This window comes from Macrotis lagotis, chromosome 3 (assembly GCF_037893015.1).
Source record: "Macrotis lagotis isolate mMagLag1 chromosome 3, bilby.v1.9.chrom.fasta, whole genome shotgun sequence".
NCBI lineage: Eukaryota > Metazoa > Chordata > Mammalia > Peramelemorphia > Peramelidae > Macrotis > Macrotis lagotis.
In genome coordinates, this window is record NC_133660.1 from 72,464,532 (window position 1) to 72,485,836 (window position 21,305).

General features: G+C 37.0%; 1 protein-coding gene across 1 annotated transcript in view; it reads right to left on the reverse strand.

Moving 5' to 3' along the window:
• TENM3 (teneurin transmembrane protein 3) overlaps positions 1-21,305 on the reverse strand; it is a 3,314,517-nt gene that overhangs the window by 57,992 nt on the left and 3,235,220 nt on the right. The window contains exons 28-32 of the mRNA XM_074231559.1: positions 20,908-21,051; positions 18,091-18,340; positions 3,888-4,120; positions 2,100-2,254; positions 413-1,287 (exon numbers count right to left, since the gene is read on the reverse strand). Of these exons, the coding sequence (XP_074087660.1) occupies positions 413-1,287; positions 2,100-2,254; positions 3,888-4,120; positions 18,091-18,340; positions 20,908-21,051 (1,657 nt within the window). The remainder of the gene's footprint in view (positions 1-412; positions 1,288-2,099; positions 2,255-3,887; positions 4,121-18,090; positions 18,341-20,907; positions 21,052-21,305) is intronic.

The following is a 21,305-nucleotide window of genomic DNA, read 5'->3' on the forward strand; positions in this document are numbered from 1 at the left end:
TACTGTCTGGAACTGTGACTCCCAGGGAGGAAGCTCCCTTCACCAATGCATCTTGGAAACTGTTTTAAAATTCATAGTCTTAAAGAATTGCCTGTGTTCACCGATAAGTGATTTTTCCCATTGATAATAAATAATTGAAGATATTTTTACAACTCCTCTACTGTGACAGCTGCAAGCAGTGGATGCCAGCACTGTTAAGTTTTAATCAATGCATAAATGCAAATGTGTGTTGTGTCCACACCGAAAGTAAAGTTTATTCATCATGTATTTTTGGAGAGGTTGGTGATACCATGTTTTTTTTATCTGAAGACTGCTATATGAAAAAAATCTCAATACCTTAAGCTTTAAGAACAATATCATGGACTTCACGGTGTTTTATACAACAAAAGAGAATCTTAATTTTTGTACTTACTCAAAAAAGGTAGTCCAACCAGTCTCATCACTTTTGGTGGCTAGAAGACCACTGTTGCCATGGTAAGTAAATAAAACTAGCTCTAGTCCTTGAGCAGTCATGCTTTTCAAACATCCATTGGTCCCTATGGTCAACCATATGACTTGGTTATCAGGGGACACCACCCTCACTGGCATACGGTTGGGATCTCGTCTGATTCTGAGAGTATTGCCATTGCTATCTGTAACCGCAGTGATATCATTATCATTACTGTAGCTAAAATTGTATAGGTAATCACCAGTGACGAGGCTCATGGTATACTGGTGAGTACCATTGATGTCAAAGATATAAAGCTCTTGATCAGTTGGAGAGGCCACTTCATAAAAATTCATGGAGTTTAGTAAAGGTTTGTTCTTTGACACAGCCCGAATCCGAATATTTCCAAGATCTGCAATGTACAGTGTACCATCTGGAGATGCAGCTAAGGAAGAAGGAGCATTGAGTTTGGCGTCCTTGGCATAGCCATCTCCACTCTGATAGCAGTCACAGTTGGCATCATTTTTACAGTCACATTCTGAGGGTATTCCAGCAACTAATGAGATTTCTCCATCTGTTGTGACCTGTCTTATTCGGTTAATCTTCTTTTCATCTGTTTCTGTGATGTACAGGACTCCACTATAGGACACGGCTATGGCTGTGGCTGATTCCAGGGTTGTCTGAACTGCATGTTTCCCTACAGAGTATTCTACTCCAGGGACCTGACAGTGCATTGGCCGCCCAGCAGCAATGCGGACCTGACGGTTTTCAGTGATCTGTAAAACTACGTTATTATCCAAGACATAAATGGAGTTATCCATAGGGTTAATAGCCAAGTCAGTGGGCCATTCCAGACGTACCTTAATAAAAAAAGGAAATTGTTTGGTTAGCCTGTAACTTCACTGCCGTTAATTTACCGGCATTAAATGAAATTAGACCATTCAGTGAAATTAACCTCCATTTGATGAACTCCTTTAAAATTGCTTTTTCAATAGCCACAGTAAAATAAGCTTAAAGGTCTTGTGTGAAGACAGATGGAGGAAATAACATTTTACTTAAAAATACACCTCATAGAAAGATGTATTAGAGCTATACACAAACAGCAAATTAGCCTATATGTAGTGAGTCAGTGGATAATAGTGGGATATGAGCACATATATTCCTGGTTTGCATCCTGATAGCAGTTAATAAGCACTAAATCCCAGTACTTTCGAGGTTATGAATACATTAGTGTTCTATTGTGTTTTCAATCAGGGCAATAGTAGAGCTCCCAATTCTAAGTAAAAGTCTAGTGGGACTAATACTAGTGGGTTTTCCATACTACTTGAGAACCTAAGTCATTCACCATAACAGATTAAGAGATTTAAGCAGCTTGCTTCATTTTTAAGACTATCTTAAGGCTGCTACTCTACTGGAATTTTATTACAAATGATCTATCATTTCTTATTAATATTGTAGTTCCATGGTATACTGAGTTTATCATGAGTAGAGGACTATGAAGGGAGGAAGTTTTTTTTAATCTCCTAAGGACATATGAATACAATTTCTTGGAAGAAGTTTGTCCTGAAGACTGCCATATGCAACAAATACAACCAATATGAGTTATGAGATGCTATTTATCTTGGTAAAACAAGCTAGATTACTCTTTATTTACTATTAATTTTTAAATTACCTGGCTGATGTGCATGCTGGTATCACATGTTAAAGGTCTGGCTGAAGTTAGATCATTAGAACCCAGGAGAGTTGATATTATTCCATTTTGATCTACTTTTCTGATCATGGTTCCATCAACAAAGTAGATTAATCCATTCTTGTCAATGGCCATCCCTGTGTCCAAGAGAAGTAAAATGTTATGGAATTAAAAACATTACTTTTGACCACTTAATAATCACAGAGTGATGAATTATTAGCAGATATCTTTGTGGAATTCAAGTACATTTACAAGAGTTGAGTATTATTATTTATATCACAAATAATGCTGAATGTACTAAAGAGAGACACATATGTGAGCTACCTCCAGTAAGCTGTAAACAGCTCAGGCTTTATCTCTTTTTTTTACCTTGTACCTATGATTTCATCAGTATTAAGGAGCCCTTGGTGAGGAAATGCCTTCTTTTTATGCATATTTATTAAATATTCTATAATTTCTAATTTAGAGCAGTGTTCCTTAATTTTGTGTTGTGTCATGGACTCCTTTGCCTGTCTGAGCATAACCTATGATCCTCCTCTTGAAATAAGATTGTTAAGTGCATAAAACAAGATGCATCATATCATAAAAAGAAATGAGTTATATTGAAATGCAGCTAGTTATATAAGTGGGGGAAAAATTAAAACTAAAAAAAAAAACAAGTTTGTAACACCTTAGGTCTCTAAACTAGCAGGTTGCCCAGAACACTAGGGAAATGCCTTGACCAGGGCCACATTTCTAGTATGTTATTTGGTCAGGATGTTTTTTTGAAAGGCAAATAGGGTTAAGTGACTTGCTCAAGGTCACACAGCTATGTAATTATTAAGTTTCTGAGGCCAGCTTGAACTCAGATCCTCCTGAATACAGGGCCAGTACTCTATCCACTTGGCTACCTAGCCACCCAGGGGTCAGGATTTGAACCTACATCTTGACTCTGATATTAGTTCTTTATTATAACTAAAATTTATTTGTATGTTCTAAGTACAAAATGGTGACATCACTTTTTTTGCATGCCTAGAAATTGTAGAAAAGGGTTAATACTGCCACAGTGAACTTTTTTCATACCATATTCGTTCTAACAAAAATAGAGTCAAACTCAAGTTAGTGGTTTGTTGACCTTTTGACGATAAAATCTGCTACTATGAATAATTCACTACAACAAAAAGTTTTTCCCCCTAGTCCTTGTCCATACTATAGTCACTTGCTATAATGAAATACTGTATTAAATGGCAAAGAGCAAATCATGTCTAGTATGATTGATAGAAAGTTTATCCTGCAGGCTGTTAGCCTCTGTCACCTCCAGAAATCCCACATGCCAAGCATTTTCCTCTTGATACACAAAGAAAAAGTAGAACAGTTCATAACTGAATGAGTGCTAATAGGGCTGCTTTCTGGGAGATGTTTTAAAAGTAGGACCAGAATTCATCAGTTACAAAGACAATGTATTTGGATACCCCCTTGAAGTTCTCTTTAATAGGATTTGTCCTGAATATAAGCTATTTGCTTTATTCTTTAGATAGTTGAAAAAAATGGCATGAAATCAAAGAGATCAAGAACTCAGTATTTACTGTAAAATCAACATAGGTTTCTATCAGTTTCATGCTAAACAGCTTTTAAAAATGTTAGATTTGGAAATTGCCTTGTCTCAATACAGCTTTGGGTAAAACATTAGATTTGGCACTTAAGACAATCAAGTAATAATTGGATATAACTTTCCTCATGTATGTATGTATTATAAATATAAATAGTCCTCCAAGAGGATGCTATCTCTACCTTTGGGACTCATGAGTGTGGCCTCCACAGCTTTGCCTCCGTCACCACATCTTGCTTCATCGAATGGGAGACACTGCTCTCCCGTTCCAGCCACCACTTCAGCATTTTTAGTGAGGTCTTTTGCACCAGTGAGGGACTTTGGCCGATAAATTCTGCGAGTGTTCGTGTCAGAAACATACAAATCTCCAGTTACTGGATCTGTTGCAAGGTAGTATCTGTGAGCTGGGTTGCTGCTGCAAAAGGGGATCACATATTTAAACATAAGTGACTCATTCTCATTACAGAGAGAATTATTTTGAAAAATTAGATCTAGAAAGCTACTAGCAAATATTGGAAAGAGAGTAGCATGTTTCAAAAATAATCTAGAAACTGTTGTCAATCTTAAATTAATGTTGCTTAGTCTTCTTTTGTTAAATGCCGTAAGCAGGCAAGGCACTTGATTTCTCTAGCCCTCTATTCATAAAAAGAGGGAGGTTGGACTGAATAATCAGTAAGGTCCCATTCAACTTGTAATCCTATCATTCCCTGATCCATTTAACAGTTCAGTAACATGCATCTTTTTTATAATCACCCCCTCCTCTTTTTTTCATGATATATAAAACAAAGAGTTTATGCAGCTGAGCCCAGAATGACTCTGATGTCCTGTAACTGTACTGCCAATGTCCATATACCTTTATAAAGTCTCTTGAAAGGCATAACCAGCTACTGCTGCAGCAGTGCCTCGTCATGGGGAATTACCCTCCTCTCTCCTATGACAGGAGAAACAATGTACCATCATGCCCTCCTTGGCTGCTATATCATAATCTAGAAGCAGAACCCGCTGCAGTTACAATTTTTGACCTGATTTATAGTGTTAAGAGCCGAAATGAGGTCATTGAAGAGCAGGAGGCAATCTCAGCTGGCCGCTAATGCCCAGAGCCTGAATGCCATATCAGGCAGTTTCATGTCTGATGTTTGCAAATTGAACTCTAAAGTCGATCTGAGAATCTCAGTAAGATACAAACATCTGTTCACATAATGTAGTTCCTCACGTTTTGTAAATAATAAAACAGTGCTAATGCAACACACTGGATGTACTGCTACTTGCAAAGACTAAAATGAACAACAGATTTTGAAATAAAGTTGGGATATATTTCTTTAGATAAAATGTCTACAAATACAAAGCAGCCCATACTTCAGATTTCTATTTGATCAAAGAGTTAATGTAATTTAAGATCCCATTTAAAAAATCAGCTGTATGTATCCATCAATACGAATTCGTGTTTTATTGAATTTATTGTTTAGTAGAACATATGAAAGTCACATGAAGGTTGGCATTTTATCCTGTGCTTATATTAATATCTAAAACATTAAGATCTAAACTTAGCTCTATGAGAACAGCTAGGTTTTAGATATAGCACGTTAAGCTTGCAAAGTGCTTTGCACGTATTATTTCATTTTATCCTAGCTATTAGATTTGGTGTCAAATTCATGATCATGGTATCATGGTTTTCTCATCATTTTTTTTAAAGAGAAGGTAATACTTCCCATGATTTGCTTCTGCCTCAAAAACAATGTTTATCATTTCCATGTTATTTTAGCCTTAAAGCAGTAGGTCATTGTTTTATCCCTGGGCTTCTTCAACTGAAAATGGGCAGAGGGAAGGACAGGAGGAAATTAGAAATTATGGGGAGGTTCTACCAGGACTTTGGAGATCGGAGCTCTGTGGTTCCATAGGGATGTGGAAAGAGTGGTTGCAACATATAACAGTGTGTGTTCAACTTAGTGGAGACATCCGGCTGCCTTCTTGTGACCTCCACTCTCTTCAATCTTGAAGATGTTTACAATGCTGAGAGGACCAGAATCCTTATGGGGGTGTATTACTAGATAGATAGAGAGGTGTGTGTGTGTGTGTGTGTGTGTGTGTGTGTGTGTGTGTGTGTGTGTGTGTGATGGGGGAGAGAGAGAGAGAGAGAGAGAGAGAGAGAGAGAGAGAGAGAGAGAGAAATAAAGAAGAAAGAGAGAGAGAGAGGAGGGGAGAAAAGGGGGCAAGGGGCCTAAGGGAGACACAGAAAGTGAAAGTATTTGGTGATGAGTAGCAACAACACTTACTCTGGAATCGGAGGACCTGGGTTCAAATTCTGTCTCTTTTACTTACTACCTGTGTGACCTGGAGCAAATCACTTAACTTCACTGGCCCTCAGTTTCTTTATACAATGTGGGACATTAGACTAGATGGCCTCTGGATCTGTGAGCCTATAACTATACAAATGACTAAGTTACAAGATATGATGAGGCAATCAATGGACCATGTTCTGTGCTGTTGTTGTGTTTTCCTATTCAGAAAAGTTCTAGTGTACCACTATGCTGGGCTAACAAGACAGTTATTTCATCTATGATGAACTGAGAAGCTATCTTAATATATTATTATGGTGTTTCAAAAGAGTTTAACATACATTTTCCCTACAATTTCATATGAACAGAACTGGCTTTAAGGGGCACAGAATATATGTAAGAAATGCAGCCTAATTACATTTTGGAGACTTGGTATCTATTGAATTAACCTGTCTTTTTTTCCTTTTTCAATTAACAGGATCTGTGCCTCTTTCTTACTCTGTAGAGTTACAACAGATTTTGAATATATTCTATGTCACTTATATTTAAATGTATTTATTTACATTTCTTCCTTTTGTGTGGACTGCAGGTTTTTTGAAGGCAGAAATGTATCTTCTACTTGATAGCTCTGTATGGAGGACATGTCCAGGGACCAGCCTCTCATGCTTATTAGTTGTGTGATCATCTGCATAGAGGAGATAATGATAGCTATTGTACCTATTTCAGAGGGTTGTTGTAAGAAACAAATGAGAGGATGATATAAAGTGTTTTGTGAACTTTAAAGTACAAGTTAGATAAAAAATGGATTGGACCTATGAATTCATTAGCAAAGGGACCACCAGGTATAGCAAAGCTACACCCCCATTAATGTAGGTTGCCACTTCCAAATTCAACTGATTGATTTTTTTAAGTTGTAAAAGGGGAACAGAGACCATGTGGCTGCATTTGGGAAAGGACCCTGGCTCTACTTCAGTTAAGTAGCCCATCCTAATTCTATGGGCCCAAGGCAGTCTTGCTCCCAATTATTAATATTAAGATTCTACTGATATTCACAGTAAGGCTTTCTCTTAGTAAAATAATTATAATATTAGCTCCTTGTGAGGAGGGATTATTTCATACATTGCTTCTGTATCTCCTGCACTAGCACAATGCCTGAGACTTCATGTTTGCTTCCTAAATACTTGATTTGTTTGATGAAGGTAGTATTGTTGGTGCAGAATCATTCACACCCTTCAAGGACCTTCTCCTCATGAAACAGGTTCCATTTGAGACCTGCCTAATTAGTTCTCTTAGTGGCATAGTCTGTAAGCAACAGACCATCCATGGTTTTCATTAGTGCAAGGCTAACTGAAACCATGTAGGTTTCTAACTCATGAACAGCAGTACTTTCTCATTAGGAGGAGTTTCTGAGAGTCCTATCTAATTTATAAGTAAGGCTTTATAATATTATATTATGTATTTTATAATACAATATAATTATATATATATATATATATCTTATAAGGAATATATCTTAGAAAGAATGGGGTAATCAATTGTACAATGACTCCTTTCACCATTTGCCTCGATCACCCTATCTAAAACATTATTCCTGAGCTACCATTTCCCTTTATGGATCATAATTGCTTAACACAATGTGAGTAAAATGTGAGGGCAGGAGCTATCTTATTTTTTTTTCTATCTGTAGGGCCATACATAGCATCTGGCATTCATTACGTGTTTAATAAATGTTTTTTTTACCATTCATTTATTCAGAGCCATCTCATTCAGACCCCCACCCCCACCCCAAAGCAGAAATTTCCTACAAAGCCTACAAAATTTCCTCTTAGGACATGGGGGGTGGGTCTTGCAAGACTTTATACATATTTCTTTCATATTAAAGCCCAGGTTTTTATATATACCTCTTTTATTCAGGAAGGTCAAATATAAAGTTTTATGTGAACAGATGGAGAAATGGAGTAAATATCTTCAAAGAAACATATAAACAACAACGAAAAATGAATAAGTTACATGATAAAAGTGAGGGAGGCCTGAGGAAGTACAGATCAGTGGACTCAGTACACTTTGGGCATTTCACTTAACTCCTTTGGAACCCAGTGTGCTTATCTGTAGAGAAAGGGGATTGGATGAGAAGACTTTGGATGGTCTTCCAGTTCTAGATCTATATTCTCTGGTCTATGCACCTATAGTGGTCAACTTGTTTACTCCATTAGCATAATGTCAAGAGAAAGAAGACCTCACTTATCATGTTAGGTGGTCCTTCTATGGTAGTTTGTAACCTGAGAGTTTGGGGATGGATTTGAGGAGGAAGTCTTTTAAGCTGGGTCAGAAAAATTACTTGTGCTTAAATATAATTGGAATCCTTTGTAATTATACGTATTTTATGCATTTAAAAATTATTCTGAGGAGCCCCTTAGTTTCTCTAAGCTTCCAAAGAGGTAGAACATCACACACACACACACACACACACACACACACACACACATACACACACACAGGCGCGCGCACAGTAAGAACCTCTGTTCAATGGTGAAATTACGGGAGAAGATGGACAAGAATGAGGCCAAAGAAGTAATGTGGGTAGACTGTGTCTGTGGAGGGACTACCTACATCAATGAGACTGAAGATGATGACAAATACTGGATGCTGTCCTTTGCTCACAATTAAGCTCTCTATGCTTTCAGAGAGACTTAGATAAAGTTCCCTGGAGCAAAGCCTCTGTGTTACACAGTGAAGCTAGTTTTTCAGCCCAAATCTTTTTCACATGAAAATTAAGAATCACTGGCTTGCTAATCTTAATGACCTTTATATATGGTGTATAAAAGAACAGTGAGGTTTTTTAGGTTTCAAGAAGATTGTGAAAATTGAAATCAAAGAATTATACAGGAATAGCCATGGAAAGAATCTCAAGATCATAGCCTCAGAACTGCAAGAGGCTGGAGGGGGCATCAAATACAGCTGCTCAAATTTATAGATGAAACTGAAGATGTGAAATGACTTGCTCAGGGTCATGTCTGAGGCAGCATTTGAATCTACCTCACAGGGGTCTTAGTGGGCATCAACCTCCATTGATAACTAAGGACTGAGCCCCTGGGTGGTCATGACTTTCCTAAATTGGAATTTGAATCTGGGTCCTCCATCTAAACAGCCAATGTTCTTACTACTGTAGTAGATCTTTTTGACTCTGAGACTAATGTTCTATCCATTACACGATATTGCCTCCTCCATCCAAAAAATAAATGGCCAAAAGGGATATTAGTTCATCATTTAGACTCTAGAGAGAGTAAAGAATAAGCAATGGATAATCTACATGCTGTACTGGTCACCATAGAATAACAAAAGTTTTTAACTTGGGGTCTATGAATTGGACTTGGAGAAATTTTGATGATTTTAATGTACTTTTCCTTTGTAATCTGATATATTTAATATGTTAAAAAACAGACATTATTCTAAAAAAATTCTAAAAAATTTCACCAGATTGCCAGAAGGGTCCTTGACATATAAAATGCTTAAAATGCTTTGGTCTCAAGGAAGGCCCTTGCATGGGTGTGACCACCCTAGTTAAAAAAGATGGGAAGCTAAGAGTTGCACTGATGATGAGGATGTTGAGGGTGTGATCTGTACCATTGTTTGGAGTGCCCATATTAAAGAGTTAACAAATGATTGTAATTCTAGTAAGTGAAAACAAGCTGCAGCTGTCAGCTGGGGTGCCAGGGTTTATAAAATACATGTCTAATGAAAGCCCATGTTTGCTTGCACAACACTCTCATGTGATGGATTGCCTGAGATAGATTGCCAGAGATAGTTTGCCATTTTTGAAAGTTTTAACATAACATTAATATTCTGGCTAATCCTTTAGTACCTGGTTTCTTTTCTTAACTCATTCCTAATTTGTTTAGATTACAGCATCTAACAAGTCATCCTTAATGAAGTTTTATCCTATTTGATATAGCTAAGATAGAAAATGGTTTGACTTGCTAATTTGTTTTGTCATGATATTTCTTTAAATACGGTAAGGATTATTTTAAAAATTACTTTATTTCTAGCAAGTCTGAACTGTTGGGTTTTTTTTTAATAGTAGTTTGAGTTGAACTTTATTGACTCAATAGTAAAGTAAGTTTTATTAAGTTTAGTAACAAAATTACACATCTCAGGACTTAAAGCTGTCATGAATCTCAAGCCTCAGCTTACCTAGAATACTGGGAGGTGTGTGTGTGTGTGTGTGTGTGTGTGTGTGTGTGTGTGTGTGTGTGTGTGTGTGTTTAAGAGGGGGAAAACCTTACTTCTGGAGTTTGAATCCATTTTACCTATCATTGACAAAATTCTTTCTCCTCTTTCTCCCCATGCCTCCATAGCCTCTATTCATTTCTGTCATCCCATTCCATTTTATCCTTTCCTGTTTTGTTAACAAATTTTCTCAAGGTATTCAGTTCCTGTTTCACAGCTATCTTCTCCAAATCTCCTACTTTCCCACTTAGAACCTCATATTATAAGTCAGTGGCCTCTCAAACACTCTAACTTCAATTAAACACTCACTACCCACCTATCACAGCAGCTTTCATTGACTTTTTTATCCATTCTTTTCATCTTCTTTCTCCCAGATACCTTTCACAATCCCCATCTCCATCCCTGTCTCACAAGGAGAGGTGGGCCTTTCTTGCCAAAACAAACCCCTCTAAATGCAGGAGAGATCTTATTCCATCACATATTTTCCAGTATATTACTTCCTCTATCATCCCCATATGATCCTAGGACCCTGATGAAAGCACCAATGGCAAAGTTGTTAAGAAGTAAATTTAGGCTTGCTATCAGAAATTTTTTTTTTAAAAAAACTTCCAATTCCAATAACTCTTCCTCAACATATACTTCCAACCATCGCCTTTTCTTTCACACACCTTCAAACTCCCTTGTCCACTGGCTGCTTCCCTGTATCACCTCCATCCTCAAAAAGCCCTCACTTGATCCAGTTATCCTTTTATTTTCTCACCTCTCTTTCCTTTTGTGGATCAGTTCTTGAGAAAACCCATTTATAACTTATGCCTCAACTTCTTTTTCTCCCTCTCCTTAACTCTCTACAGTTTGGCTTATGATCTTGTTTAACTGAAACTTTTTTCTCCTAAGTTTAAATAATATTTGAATTGCCTTTTGATGCCCCCTTTTGTCATTTTTCATGCTTTTTGATGTTGCTACAGCATTTGGACATTGCCAGGCACCCCTTTATTTCCTGATGCTCTCTTCTCTGGGTTTTTCTGTTGTTGCTTTTTCCTGCTTCTCCTCCTACTTTTCCCAATAGCCTCTAAACTCATTGAGAGCAAGGACTGTTTATTTACCTGATTTAATTTTCTTCCTTTTAATGGAGCTGACTGTGTCAAAACTTCCTTCAAAATATTTCTGACTCCAGTCCCTGTGTTTCAAACCTGCCTCAGATATTTACTTGGTTGTAACCCTAGACATTTAGCTTTCACCTCAATTTCTGTACAGTTAAGATGTTGGGACTTGATGGGCTCTAAGATCCCAGTTCTAAGTCCATGACACTGTGATCTGGTGATGTTAGGGGTCCTGTCCATCCCCACTGCTATGTCCCAGCTCAGGTTCCCAATAGTCCAAGCTGAGTTACTGCTGAACATTTCAATTCCTTCAAAATCAATGTATCTTCCTTACTTTAACCTTTCAGTTTAACTAAACTGGTCCTTGTTTAAAGAGATATTCTCTTCAGTCTGTCTCATACTGATTTCTAATCAGATGACCTGGGTTCAAATTCGGACTGTGACACTTATTTAACACTCCTTTGTCTGAGAACCCTTCTAGATCCCAGGTTCTAAAACTATGATCCTTTAAGGAGGCACAGTAGACAACAATGAATGGGAGTTTGGAAGAGACAAGTTCAAATTTGGCATTACAGTTGATCCTCACAACAATTCTGGGATGCAGGTGCTGTTATGACCCCCCATTTTATGGAGGAGGCAACTTGAGAACAAGAGAGTGTAAGTCACTTGTCCTCCCTGGGCATCTATAACATGAAGGGCTTGGGTTTGATGGGCTTTATGCCCCCCCCCCCCCCCCGGCTCAGAATCTACCATCCTTTCTGCCTCAGATGCTAATAAAACAAGGCCATCAGTATGACATAGCTCCTTTGGGAACAGAATGAGTTCATCAAGGCTTATGTGGAATTTTCAGGTGACAGGGCATAAGAATGAGCTGACTTTTCTAAATCAACAGGGAACTGCAGGAGAAATGCCCAGGGGACATTTTTGGCTTAAGATATTTTAGATAGCATGGTCTACTTAGATCATGTTTGCTTGTAGCAATCGATCTGCCATTCTTCCCTCAGTGGAATTTTGGATTCTTCCATAATGGGCTTTTCTAATTGGACTAAGCCCCAGAGTCTGTCACTTCAAAGTTCCACTTGCCTTCTCCATCCATCCTCTTACTCCTTTAACTTTCTATCTTGGGGCCACTAGATGGATTTAGAGCTAAGATAACTCTTCTTATAGGTAAGTAACTGAGGCCAAGAAAGGTAAAGTGACTCATATGGATGTTGAGTTCCTATAGAAAATGATGTGATGTGGGGGAGAAGGGAAGGGGAATAAATCCAGGAGATAGGGTACTAGACTTGGAACTAGGAAGCCCCAGATTTGAATCCCACTTCAGACACTTACTAGCTAGTCACCCTGGCAAGTTTCCAAATATGTAAAATGAAAGGGTTTAAGTCACAAACCCCTAAAGGTATAAACCTATGATTTCATGAGTTCAAAGCAAAGGGTCTTTCCTTTACCTCACAGTATTACTTTAGATCTATTATTCTCCAGTTCTAGGTAATGCCTGCCATCTGCCTTCATCTATTTCTGGGCTATCCAGTGTTATTGGAGAAAATCATCATTGAGTGAATTATTAACCGCTTGATTTGTAGAATGCCTGAAATTAGTTGGTTCCAGTGCCAATTTGTATTACATAATCTCAGTAAGGTCCTCAGTGCTACCCAGCAATTCTTTTATTCATTTCTTATCAACTCTTTTTGTAATTCCCAAACTTTTTGACTCATTAGTGTTACTTTGCTGAGATCAATTCTAATTTGAAATCCCCCAACTTCCATTTTTGCCACAGAATTTCCCTGGGTTGACAATTGTCCTCCTGTTTCAGAAAATAAAATTATCCTTCTCCTTACAAAGGGTGCTCTCTTCATCTGTGTTCCTTCTAGTCTCTTTATTTTCATTATTCCCTTTTGTAAATATCATTATCCTCTTTTTCTCCAAAGATTCTTTACTCATTGTCCATACAGAGACTAAATATGAAATATGAACAACCAAAACAATCACCACCCCTTTCTCAGCCCTGCTACCCACTGAAGTCATTTTCCTATCTTTACTGTTAGAAAAGAGTAATTCATAATTGTTACTCCCCACTTTTCTTTAGCCACTTGAGACCTGGATTTCATACACAACAGGAGCACTTCTCTCGAGTCACTCATGACCTCTAATGTTCCCCCCCCCAGCTTCACTTTCCTTGACCTCTTATAATATTCGATGCTTTCTTGACTTTTCTTTCTCTTCTATACTCATTGAAGAAGATATTCTATAATTTACTCTCCTCAAACAGGTTAATAGAGTTAAAAAAATCCTTGGAGCTTATCCAGTCTGACTCCATCTTACAGGTGAGAAAAAGTGAGGTCAAATGAGATAACAGACCCAAGAGCACACAGATAATTCATGGGAGAGAAAATGGTTAGAATTCAGGGCTCCTGCTGTATGTACCATATTGCCTCTCTTTCCATTATCTCTCCTATGGTAGTCCTATTCATTCTTCTGATATAGGGGAAAAGGAACAGGAATTGGGGGGTCACAAGATCTATCTTTTCATTGGGGTTCTGCTATTTAACAGAATCATAGATTTGCAACTGGAAAGGACCAAAGGGATAATCTAGTCCAATGTCAAATTTTTGGCATGTGAACTGGAAAACTCCCAATTGTAAAATACCAGATTAAGATAGAATTGGGAAATGTTTAACAAAATAAATAAAAATACAGTTCAACATAGATAAAGATGATTTGCATTTTCTAAGTGAATATTCAGGCTGCTGAGATCTGTTTCTATTTGAATTTAATACCATTGCTGTAGTCCAACTTCTTCATTTTACGGATGAAGAAAACTGAGACTCTAAGAGTTTAAGTGACTCAATAAGGTTGCAGGATCTTCCTGTTACTTGTAGTATTAAATATAAATTCCACTGTTTTGCCCAGTTCAGCCAGACTTGACTTCTTAAACTTCCTCCTCCTTGGGGCTCAGCTCTTGTTTCTGCAGTGGCCTCCCCAGGCCACTAATGGTCTCCCCTGTTTGTTCTGCCTGTTAAAGAGTACCTAGCTTCCAGTCAGGGTCAGATCAAGGACAATTTAGCCATGAAGCCATTCCACAACAACCTCTCCCCTCCCCTGTTATCTTTATATCTCTCTATGGAGACAAGAGAGATCTACTCTATGTATAGATAGATAGATGTCACATCCTACCCCTAGACTGTAGGGCAGACTCATTCACTTCTGTCTTTGTATTCCCAGGAACCAGTACTGGTTCTGGCACATAGCACATTTTTAATGTCTATCCTGACAGATGTCCCAAGGTCACACAGGTAATAAATAGCAAGACTGGAATCCCATATGCCCTGTCTGCTCTGTTCACTGTACCACACTGTCTCTCTCCATGAATGCTAAGGTTCCTTATAAACCTACATCTGTGATCCTAGCTAGGACTCATAAGTTTTCTGTAAACTAATGTAGCCTTGACCCCTATTCTGAGAACCTGTAGCTCTGAATCACCAGCTCCTTGGGACGTTTCTCCCTGTGCAGCACATCTGATTAGCCAGTTAAGAAGCCTTGGATATTAACTGGCTCTTTTTCAGTCTTCATTCTATACCATGAAAACCCAAGCCAAGGTCATTATTTTAAACCTTTTTTCCAGCTTAATTTCCTCTCTCTACCTGGCCTCCCCCTCTCAAAATTCCCACCCTCCTATCACCCCCTTTTTTCAAACAAAAAAGTCTGTTCTTCGCTGAGATACTGTTACTACCTTGTATTTTCTTTAGCTAAATTTCAGTTAAGTGTAGAATAAGGTGTGGAGGTAGGAAAAACATTTGGGATGGCCTCCAGGTTGGAAACTTTTGCCTCAGTTCTAGCCAGCCTTAATCCTCATGTCTTATTGTTCAGGGAAATATTACTTTTAGAGAACTCAAGAATAAGCTCCTTTTGGAATTAAGAAAAAGTGAACTACAAGTCAAATTCTATTATAATCAATGCCAGAAGCCTCTCCAAATTATTTTATATTTCTTGAGCTTTGTAATTAGGAAGACTTTTTTAATTGAGTTGGTAACTTAGGCTTGGAAACATGCCTTGTTATGCAGAGACTTTTCATGTAATACTATTTATTTGAACACAAATTTAATCTTCAAGAATCATTGAGGCCAATTGGAGGGTTACTTTTTTTTTAGGTTTTTGCAAGGCAAATGGGGTTAAGTGGCTTGCCCAAGGCCACACAGCTAGGTAATTAAGTGTCTGAGGCCAGTACTCCTGACTCCAGGGCCGGTGCTCTATCCTCTGCACCACCCAGTCTCCCCTGGAGGGTTACTTTAAAAAAGTTTTAAGGAAAACAAATCTTCAAATAATTTTTTTCTGTCTGTATTATTGTGAAAATTGAATTTAAAAGACATCCATCTTTAGAAAACAATGAAAGAGTCATCAGCTTATAAGACAAATCAATGCCATAAAACATCAATTTCTCACATCCTCTCCCTTTGCAAATATATTACAGTCTAGTTGCTGATGCTGTCAATTCAATTCAAGAAAACTTCTAGCACTAGCTAGCTCCAGGGTTTATGAAGAGTTTTATGCTCATTTTCTCATTTGTTCCTCACAACAACCTTGTGAAGTGGGAGCTTTTATTGTCTCCAGTTTACAGATGAGGAAATTGAGGCTCAGGAATTACACACCTAGTCAGGTGTTAAACTTAGGTCTTCTTGACTTCAAGTCTTGCATTCTCTACACTGTTCCATCTACTTGCCACATGTGAAAGACAAAAAGGAGAGTCCCTGCTTTGAAGGAAACTAGGATTCCAGATGAGAAAAGAGAACATCCTAGGCAGAGGTGACAGACAGTTTGTGAAGAGCAAGATAGAGTTCTGGGAAGAGCAAGAGGCCAGTTTGGTTGGAAAAGTTAAATGCTTTTTTGCCTCAAATGAAAAAAAAAACCAAACAAGTGAGCAAATAGAACCTATCAGCAGAATTACTGATTCCCGAGTCTCTTAAAACTTTCTTTTCCAACAGTGCACTGTGCTGTCGTTTGAGGTTTCACATCGGTTTATTGACATCTTAATAGAAATAAATCTCAGGTTTGAGTGGAAAGTGCACTTCTCAATTCTTCCTCCTTGTATACAACAATATAATACTACATTGGGCTACTGCCATACCCTCTGCCTGTGCCAGCTTTGAGCCAGCGGTTGGGTCAATGGGAGGGAAATATTTCCAAACTACATTGTGTTATTTAGTTCCCAAACTTCCACTGCCCCCTTCATATTGACTGTATGGAAGCAGAGAGGTAAATTCAAGATAAAGCTGGATGGGTCAACAGACAGCCCCAGTGGTTTTGCTTGAACAAAGTAAACATGATGAAAGATGAGCAAGAACTTTCCTGAAGGGCCTTAAGTGGTTCTTAGGCTTGCTCTACTTCACTCACATTCTGCCCACTACCCCTCTAAATTTCAGCTCCAGTTTATTTCTCACTAAGCTATTCAAAAGGGCAGGTGGTACTGGAGTCGGGAAGACTCCTTTTCCTGAGTTCAAATCCAGCTTCAGACACTTATGAGCTTTGTGACCCTTGGCAAGTCACTTCACTCAGTTTGCTTCAGTTCCTCAACTGCAAAGTGAGCTGGAGAAGGAAATGGCAAGCCACTCTAGTATCCTTGCCAAGAAAATCCCAAATGGGATCATGAAGAGTCAGACACACAGAAAAACAACTAAACTCATAAGTCATTCACAGAGATACAGCCCAAATACGACTTTTTTCAAAGATATAGCCAGGAACAAGCATCCGTCACTTTTATCACTTAACATTTGAAATAAACAAAAGTAAAATGTTTACTATTATAAAACTTTAATCATTTTTCTGATATTGTAATATCAGATAACTTTTCTTTTAATAAACTACTGGAAAAAAGAATTGAGTTCAGAATGAATGCTTAAGAAGTAGAATGGGCACTGAAAACATAAAATAACCTTTAAATAATATGCTTACCTATGTCTAAAATCTTTATTTCTTGGGAGGAGCAGATAAAGAAAAGGTAAAAAAAAAGTTCAGTTAGAGAAAGTCAACAAAGAAGTTAAAGAATGAGTAGAACACAGATATTTTAATTTTTTAAATCAGAATATTTTTAATTTAACCGAAATAAGACCAGAAGTGAATTTCATAGGGTGAGACAAATTAATTTACTGGTAAAGTAAGCCACTGATTTGGACTGCTATAATATTTTGTTATTGCTTTTATGTTAACTAAGAAAAGTTTACAGAATAAGTCTGTATTAAGTGGATTAAACAAAAGCTTGGAAATGCAGCCATGGAGAATGGTGTTCCTGCTTATCTTACTGCCTTGTCCTACCATCTAAGGCAGCTTCCTTAAACAATTCACTCCTCAATTTCATCACTTGTGAAATGAGGATAACGGTATCTATCAACCTATATCACAAGGTTGTTCTGAAGGAAATTAAAGTGATTATAAACACTCAGCCATATCCCCCCAGTGTGCTAGTTGCTCAATGGAGCCAATGAGGAATTTTTATATTGGTCCGTTAGGGGACCATTCAGCAAAGTCCTGGTAAACCACGTTAATGGCCTGACAGAATGAATATACTTAAGCCTGGGCTTTTTCTGACCCCCACAAAGGACCTAACATTCCTAGGGAATCATTTAAACACTTGAAAGATCTGTCTGGATAAATAGGTTGGTAACTTAGGCTCAACTTTTTTAAAAAAGTGGTTTCCCTTTTGTATTAAAATATCAAAAAATTATTACATTTGAAATCATTATACAATGTGGCATTTCAACCATCCCCAAATTAAGGAAAGACATACATACCTCAGTTCCAGAACACTAGTTACATTCCCAGAAGGGAATATCCGCCGCACATAGTTGAAATCCCCTACATACAGGCTGCCATCTATCCCACATGCCAATGCAGCTGGAGCCAGGAGCTTGTTGCCGTCAGCTTGACCATTGCAGCTTGGGCATGAAATGCTGCGCCTCCGTCCATTGCCCATGATACTACTGACCACTGGAGGTTGTTGAGAAATGAACTGATTTTCCCCATTTCCCTTGTAGAGTATACCTGTGGAACAGACCCATTAATTTTTTACTTTCATTAAAAGAAACCCCTTGCAAAAGTATAACTTTAATAATACTTCTCTTCTACCAGCTACCATCCACCATATCTTAGATTTAATTTAAAATTAAAACAGTATAGAGTGAAGAATATTTTTTGGTAATTAAAAGTATCAAGCAGTAAATAACAAAAAATATTTTATAGCAAAAATGATAATTTGCTAATAATTGAAATGGACCTTGATTGGAAAGAGCTGATTCTGTTTTTAAGAGATGGTTAAATATTGACCCATGGATCAGTATTAATTGATTTAAAATCATTTCATTTTTCCTTCTTGGTTTGTAATAAGTAACACTTAGTGCTTTATAATTGTTATCTCATCTAATTCTCACAATAATCTTGGGAAATAAATATTATTATTTCCATTTTAAAGATGAGGAAATTGAGTAAACTGGAAGTTAAGTGATTTGTTAGTAGTAATTACTACTAGTAATTATTAGTAAGAACTACTACTACTACTACTACTACTACTACTACTACTACCACTACTACTGTTACTACTATCATCCTATATATTTATTAGATTTACAAAGTATTTTCTTTAAAATAATTCAGTGAGGGGTAGCAAAAATATTATTTCCATTTTATAGAAAATTGAGGCTTGGGTGGGTTAAGTGATTGTGAAAACAGTATGCAATGACTATTCTATTCATGGTCTTCTAAAAAAATAAAGAGAAAAATCCCAACATAGAATTCTTCATTTTTCATACTTCAAAACTTTTTTAAAGTTTAGATTCTTTTAACTGTATTTGTATTCTATAAACCAGAGGTCAGAAAATTGTTTCTTCCCTGAAGTCCTGGTCTGGCCCGTGGGCCATGGTCTGCCCACCTCTGCTAATGATCCATGACTTAGTCACAGTATGCCCTATATTGATGGTCAGTAATTACTGGTGGGTGCATATGCCCAAATCTCAGCATGTTACAATTTGAGTAAACCACTTGCTGTTTTATGCTCTACACTTATGTGTATTTTATTGATTGACTAGACCAACTTTCAAAGCAGCTTTTAAGCCAATGGTTATATTTTCTTTGCTGATTTGTTGTTAATACAATCAGACCTTAAGAAAGTATACATGAAGAAGTATCGATACCATGCCTTTTTCTCTGTCCCTCTCTCCTTCTCACTCTGTCCAGAGTGATTTTAAATTAGTAAGAGAGCAGAAAGAAAATTACATTGCACCAGTGGAGATTATTTTAAAATATTCTGTTATTTACTAAGAAATCAAGAAGTATCAAGCAGACATTCAAATTCTAAGGGAAAAAATCTATTTATGGCTGCAAAATAATAATATGCAGTTTACCCAGGATACAAAAAAAGAATACCTAAACAAACACCTAAAATCTTTCTTTTTTTGGTTACATAAATTTCAACAATCATGTAGTTCCAATTTTGCAAAAAGTGCTTATTTCTATAATGTTTGTCAGAAGAATTCTGACAAGTCAGCACATTACTCAGTGCACCTGATTTATTCAGCTATTACTTTGAAAGACTGGCCCTTCTCGACACTCCTCTGTTACGACAGAATGGAAGAATAAGCATTAGAATATTTATTTCCATTTTTCAGGGTGCTCACCCAAGCACCTGTCACTGTCGACATTATTGCCTCTTTCTGCTCCTCAGATTTCCATAGCTCATCCACTTTGTCATGGCTACAAATCATTTTGTTTATTCAATTAGACACACATCACTTTGAAAAGTCACTACTTGTCAAGCTCAGCTCTCGGACGTAATTTAACGTCACAATCAATTCACCTTGTGAATTAAATTTGAGTCATCTTTTCAAATAATTTTTTCTGTCAAGTTTGTAAATATTTTTGTTATAGTCTAGTTCTCACATTCGATTTGATGTTTGAATTCATACAAAGCAACTCTGTTTGATATATTGCTGAACACTGAGCATCAGTAAAGCCATATAAAAGTATCACACTAAACTATCACTTCTTGAAATATAGGATTAAGATTGAAGTTTATCATACAGTCATATAAATTACAATTATAGGAAAACTCTTATATATTATTCAATTTAACCCCAATACGTCCCAGACAATATCTTAGGGTGTCCTGATCTTTAGTTTTTCAAAAAACTATGCCAGATGAAATGTTCTTTCAAGTAGAATGGCTTTTAGTTTGCGTCTACTGACAAATATTGAGACTCTGGACCAAGGACGAGTAAATTGGTGAGATTCATCATTACAGGATTGAACATTAGGAGATTAATTTTTCTGTCATAATTCATTAGTAAGCTTTTGAAAGGATTTGGTGTGCACTAATGCCCATACCAATATACACTGTAGATCCTTGAGGAATAAAACAAGTACTATCACACTAAGATTTACAAATAAATCCTGAAATAATATTAGAGAGGAATCTAGAGGAAAAACAACTCTTAAGAAAACCAACCCAAACATGACCTACTTTCTCCCTTCATCAGAATGATATAGGGATTTGCAATTTTTTAAAAAAAATAGTCTTTTTTTTCTTTTTTTTTTAACTAGTGATAGAAAAATCTTACCATTTTGAACATCCAGCACATGATGTTTATCTAAGGTCCAACCACCCATATTGGATGCATCCAATTCATAGCCTTGCAAAATGGCAGTTCTCTTTTCCCACAGAGTTAGGTCCAAACAAGATTCATATTCATATCCAACAGACACTGGAATAACAAATCACATTTCATCTTCCCAAATGCAGGTAAAAAAATGCAGCTTATTATTTTGCTGATTTTTTTTCACATTGTATTCTGAGGCTACCATATTTCTAACATTTACCTTGTGAAAAAAATTTAACTTGGTAATTCAGAAAATGTAAACATTTTCAATTAAGGGAATTTAATTAAGATTTATCACTTATTTAAGAGAGCATCCAATATATTTTTCCTGCAATATCTGAAATCATTAATTATATCCA